Source organism: Zea mays, chromosome 2 (genome assembly GCF_902167145.1).
Source record: "Zea mays cultivar B73 chromosome 2, Zm-B73-REFERENCE-NAM-5.0, whole genome shotgun sequence".
In the NCBI taxonomy this organism is placed as follows: domain Eukaryota; kingdom Viridiplantae; phylum Streptophyta; class Magnoliopsida; order Poales; family Poaceae; genus Zea; species Zea mays.
Genome location: NC_050097.1, coordinates 47,764,245 through 47,770,625, shown reverse-complemented (window position 1 = coordinate 47,770,625; position 6,381 = coordinate 47,764,245). Strand labels below are relative to the sequence as shown.

The 6,381-nt window shown below is 43.7% G+C and overlaps 1 protein-coding gene across 1 annotated transcript; it reads right to left on the bottom strand.

Moving 5' to 3' along the window:
• Positions 1-1,154: 1,154 nt before the first annotated feature.
• Positions 1,155-1,971, bottom strand: LOC100284006 (enzyme of the cupin superfamily). Its single transcript, NM_001156904.1, is given in 3 exon segments — positions 1,155-1,587; positions 1,728-1,842; positions 1,845-1,971. Coding segments are annotated over 3 exon segments (435 nt in total). The 5' UTR covers positions 1,957-1,971; the 3' UTR covers positions 1,155-1,379.
• Positions 1,972-6,381: the final 4,410 nt, after the last annotated feature.

The window sequence follows — 6,381 nt, the reverse complement described above, 5'->3', positions numbered from 1 at the left end:
ATAGATCTCTATTTCTCTGGTCATTAAACCATCCTTGATTGAGTCCTTTATCTTTTTTGTTTTATTTTTTTTCTGTTATGGGATCTATTAAGTTTTCTAGCAAAACTATCTACATCTGCCACTAGAAAAAACAACTTAGTGTAATCCTTAAATCAAGTATACATTACTCACGTCTGCTATATAAAAGATAACATAGAGTAACTCATAAATCTTCATTGAAACTGCCCATGTATATTATTACACAAATTCTAAAATAAACCCTAGAATTGCATCTAAATTTCTCAGCGCCGCTAGTATTAAAATAAATATGCATCTTATCAACTGCCTCCACTGCTATGAAAAGCTATTGCAAGTATTTATATGCAAACACATGGTAGGAATTGTGTGAGTATGATACTGTACTTGCTCTAAGAAAAAATTTCGTTAAAACATAAGGAAAACACCATGCTGTTACATAAGAAGCTATGGCTACAATGGTCCAGCGGGTTTAGGCCGAGGTCCAGTAGAGCCTAGGTCCGAGGCGTAGCCCGTGTTTGGTTTGACGAATGATGTAGTCCATCATCTTCTCACTTCTCATTTTTTTATTTGGTTTGTAGAATGAAATAAGTTGATGTATCACCACCTAATTTCTTATAGTTAGTTAGTACTAATATAAGAAATAAGGCTATCTCACTAAATTTAAGGAATGAAACCATGATGTACCACCTCATTTTGGATGGAGTGATTAATCAAACCAAACACCCCTAAGTGAATAGTACATTAGAAGGCTGTGGACACATGGTGATGGGTTTTGAACTACATGCTATCAAGAGAGTGGTACAACTGGTGCTTAATAACCATTTTAAACGTCTCAACTTAGGGTTGTCAAAGATAACCATTAACCATACCAGATTAATAATGCACAAAAATAGCAAATAATACTATTATAGTAGTATCTAGCACAGTGCATTCCTATCACTCTAAAAGTTCTTATTAGTGGGTCTAGAACGCTTGCGGCGTCTCTGCCTTCATGCCTTGATGGTCTTCATATGCAAACATCTCCCTCCTTGAGAGAAAGTTACAGTTGTCAAAATTCAGGTAATGGTCTTAACAAGGACATGATGAAAGGTACAGTGTGGACAGCGATCGAGCCAAGAATCAGCGAGGTAGTTTGAGGCCTTGAGGGCATGAATCACATACTAACATGTACAGGTTCCACTTGTCATAACAGGAAAAACGCCTGACAGAACGTTGGTGTGAATTGTGTAGTCCGCTAATCCGGAGCTTTATTTTACGCTGTTTAACTCTGGAATGGAGCATAGGTGTATAAGAGCACAGCAAGTCTACAAGCACATGGTAGGAAGCTAGGGGAAGCAATCCAAACATGGCGGCGGCGGCGGCTACTCGAAGTTGTAGTGCTTGTCGACGGCCTCGGCGACGTCCCAGGTGCAGCTCATGCCCTTGGGGAAGACGACAAGGTCCCCCGCGGCGATCTCCACGAACTCCTCGCCGTGACCGTCGGGGTACACCTTCACCTTTCCCTGCAGCAGGTAGCAGGTCTCCTTGGCGGAGTAGGTCCACGGGAACTTGCTCTTCTCGCACCCCCACCTGATGGACGGACCCATCCATTCATTCACCAGCGCGGATTCGCCGTCAGGGCACGGGCGCAGTGTAGCAGCGTAGGACCGCGGGCGAGAACAGAGACCGAGACGCCCGGGAGGAGGGAGGAGGGCGGGTAGCTCGCTTACGTGGGCCACTGGCGGACGCCGAGCTCGGAGAGGCGGGACTCTGGCGGGTTGCGCTCCACCTTGATACCCAGCTTCTCCGTCGCCATCGTCTCCGCGGACGCCCTCACCGTCACCGCCCGAATCGCCGCCGACTGGGGGCTGTCCCCGATGCGCTGCTGGGGAAGCAGCAGAAGCTGAGGCGGCCGGTGCTGCGGAGCTGGACCGGGGTGGCCACCATTGGGCTCGTCATCTCCCCTGAGCAACTTGTTAAGTAACCCTAGTTAGGGTTATATGGGCAAATACCTGCTTTGCCCCTGAGGGGTCTCACATCTCTATATAAGGTACCTGTACACCCCTCATAATAAAAAGATCAGAAAGAGGCCAGAGGCCCAACCCTATATCCAGTGTCTCGTGTGTTTCCTCTGTCGTGCTTATGGGAAGGGAGACAGGTTCTCTACAGCTTCTTGCGCCTCTACTGCTGACGGGAGGGAAGGGAGCGGATCTGGTGATCCGTGGTAACGTAGTTCTCAACACGTTATCAGCACGCTCTACCTCGACGTTGCTGCGGGATCAGATCTGCATCAACTCTTCATCAAGTCGGCAGGTCCTCCGGCCTAGCCGAACTGTCCTACGCGACAGACTTCGATTCCTCTATCCAATATAACGGTATGTAATTTTTAGATTGGATTTATGATTTACTTGCCAATCTGTTCTTCCCGAAGAAGAAAAAGGACTTCCTGAAGAAACTAGGCGCGAGCCCTGCTCCCGCAGACCCTTTGTGCTACTCGCCCGCGTAGTGGTGCTCGCAGGGCATGCACGCCAACAGATAGAGAGGCCAGTGTACGATGCTCGCCCACGACTCCTGCAGCAGCATGGCAGTGAATCTCAACCACGACGCGAGGGGGAGGCGTGCCTGCGCAAGGTACATGTTCTGCGTAGAGCAGAGTGGCTCGTGGCCACGGGAACATGGCTGCAACCTGCTGGTGCTCGCCTACCTGCGCTCCTTCTCCGCCGCCGTGGTCTCGCTGGCTTCGAGGACGGGCTATGAGCTCGCTTCCATCTCGGACGTTAGAAGCCGCACCTCCGAGGCCGGCCATCTCGGCCATAGAACAGGTCATGTGATATGCATGCAGTCAAAGCAGCATGCAGTCAAAGCGATTGACTGGTTGCTGTGCATGCAAGTGGTTGCACGTCCTTGATGTGATCCTTGCGCAAGAAAAAAAAGTGCCCCGTCAAAGCTGTTGGCTGGTTGCATGCAAGTGGTTGCACGTCCTTAAAGTGAAAGGCATTGGATAAGGCTATGTGTTTAGGACAAAAGAAATATAATTATGTGTGCTTTTCTGTTGCAATTTCTATTTAAATTATTTTTTTTGTCGCAAACAATTAATTAAAGAATGCATGTTTAAGCATGAGAAAATGTTTTCATGCATCTGATCTGCTTATGCTTATGTAATAATTCTATTATTATTTTTCTGCTTTATTTCTCATAGTAAATAATTAGCAGAAAATTATTAAAACGTGTGTGCAGACTATACTGTGTAGACTCGGATCGCTCTAAATATTTATGATGTGTTGAGCTTTTGGACTCACGTCGAGCGATTAAATTGTATAGTGGGTACTCAGACACGTCGATCAGACTACATTATTAATCGACCGAGTTATGGCATTGGCTGAGCACTGGCTGCGCCCTGGCAACACGACGCAGTATTTGTGTCGTACGAACTTGGCTGCGTCATGTGATTGCTATGTAGCACTCTCGTTTATTTGGATAGCTCCCGTTGAGTCGACCCGCCATCACTGAGTCGCGTATTTTTCGCATGCCCTGTAGGCACTGTCTGTTTGTCGTGATCATTAAGCCACAATTGCGCCTGTTGCGCACGTTGCGTGGACTTATCGTGTACCCCGATTACCGAGTCATAATTGTGCCTGTTGCGCTTATTACGAAGGCTTGTTGTGTTGTCGTGGCCCTGATGGCCGGACACGCGTTGACGCCAGATACGCTAGAGATTTTACTCGCGTAGATTGTGGTGGGTTGTTCAAGCCCCTGAAGTCACATTATGTGCAACCTTCGTAAATAATTTTGTTTTCGCTCTATATTTTGTTTGATTGTGTTGTGTGGCATTGTATATTTATATATATCGCCAAGTGGTCATAACAACTATATTAAATCTGGGAAATTAAATCGAAATACAATGAAACACAGATAAGTTAAATCTCTGCTCTCTCCTCGCGCATAAAGTTTTACCCGAAGTAACCTGAAGAAATTCAATATTAATGCATGAAAGCCTTTTTTTGGCACAAAAAAAACATCACAAATTGGGATTTTATTAGTAAGCAATAAGACCTTATCAGATGAATAAATGCTAGAATCTCAGTCATACATTGCTCAACCAGATGTTGACACATTGCTATTTGTCGCTGAACGGCATGAAGCGAACTTTGAGATAAATGGCTAGTACCTTAGCAACACGAAGTTGCGAGTACATCGAAAGGTAATTCTGAGAATTTTTTCACAACGATGGTGTGAAAAAAAACATTGTGTGTTCTCGTCGAACCACTTTACTCGGCCTATCTAGGACCTCTATGCTTGTATTGCATACATCTCTCAGAATTTAAATACTTATAGCCGCTGAATTGACTTGGGATAGTCCTTTGACTGGTATGGTGTATACTATAAACCAAATGGTAAAGATCGATTCTGAATAGACATATGTCTGGGGTTTATGTAGCAGAATTACATTGTATTCCACCCCTTGGCATGCTTACCATAATCTATATTTGATCTACCAGAAATAAGAAGAGTAGAAAAATAGCCATGAAATCCCACATCACCACAAAGCTTGAAGCTAAATTGGGCATTAATATGTCCTTGGTCCTTGGCACCAGAAGAGCCATAAGTCTTGACCACGAGATTGTAAGTGGTGATTTGTGATAGAAATATGAAGATCTTGTAGAGACCTGTTGTATCCTCTCTACTCCTGATGATTTCTTCGTATGAGAGCAGTAATATCTATTGTTGAAGATGGATCCTAGGAGGATACCAGTATTGTTTCGTTCTTGCCAAGCAGTTATCATCATTTGCTTCATCAAAAGCTAGTTATATGGTGATATTTCCCAGATAAAATGAATTCTTGGCCTTGTCTGTTCTATTCCAAAGCTTCTCTTTTTGCTGAACAATGAAGAGATCGAAATAATGCTATATAGAACAATTTGGTATATAATATGAGGAGAAATGTTTGCCCTGCTGGCAACACCACAAATAATTAACTGTTGTTATAAGTTCTCTCTCAAAATTATTATACCTAGAAATGTTGCATAAATCGATACCCAATTTCAGAGTAGTATGAGTAATTGGGTAAACCATGGGCAGTGATAAAAATGAGCTGGACTATACATCTCTGCATACAAAAATCTTTGCTTGGCAGCATTGGCCTGATGCCATGCACTTCACTACCAATATAAACACACACATTTTTCCTATGTGCTTAAAAGCACAATGCAACCAGTGAATGTCTTTGTGAGCGTTAGACCCTGATGGTCATTTTACTTGTTGATCTAAAGTCAACTAATGGCTCCAAATGACGAATGGTATTCATGAGCCCCTGAAGAAGCCTTATGGATAAAATAGTGTTGTGCATGTTAGTCTAAATCTTAATGATTGACTGTGCATTTGGTAATAATAACAATAAGTTCGCAGAATTGTAACCACGAAGCAACTTGTGTTGCGTGTCTCGCTGGATGTTGAGACTAACCCTTCATGTTGAAGGAAAAGATGTAGTATTCATGCCACTACATTAATCAAAGTCCAATGCTCACTGCATAAAACCCCTATCTGTAATGTGCGTAAGATTTCCCAAATAAATCACCACAATAGCATACATTGGCCACAACTAGATGATTGTGGTTGGGGATTTTATCTGTATGCTTTTAGAACATCTCGGCATTAGGGGGAGGAATGCCCATATAATGTCATGCCTCAATATTCTATTAAACGCACAAAAGCCAAACTGAACCTGTCGTTCAGTGTGTACTCCTGTGTATATGGAGTTTGCCAGAAATCGTTGAGGAGTAACCGTATTGGTTTGAATGCTTCTACCTGATGTAGATGTGGATATACCCGGGATTAATATCATATCCACATTTGACTTATTGGCATTTAATCTATTCTGCGGGGACGCCTGCGGATATGATCCATCGGCCTTAGTCAAAGCATATGTTCTGATTGCAGATTCACGTGGTCTGTGATAACTCTCCTCCGATTAATTCACCCTGCTGGTGATTTGCCTCACGAAGAGGTTCATCTTGATGATGAAGTTCCTAGCAATGCGCGCAATATCATTGTGCTGGGAATACGGAACAATGAATCTTTTGTTTTGGGAAATGACGAAGATCATTATTAAATGTGGGAGACAAATATGTCGACACCTATCTTGCCCCTCTAGATTGCAAATGGATCCAAAACAAAGTCCTAGGCATGAGTGCTTGAAGCTCTCTTATCGGGTCATTGATAAATGCAATCGAGGCTGAACCAATAATCGCAAAATGAAAGTCACGAGCTTGAAGTTCGGACATTTATGGGCACTATTGAAATAATGTGTGGTGAATGCGATGGTTCAAGTGGTCTTGTGAGAGACCCATCCCACGTATGTGTTGAACAAACACTGTTCCGCTATGT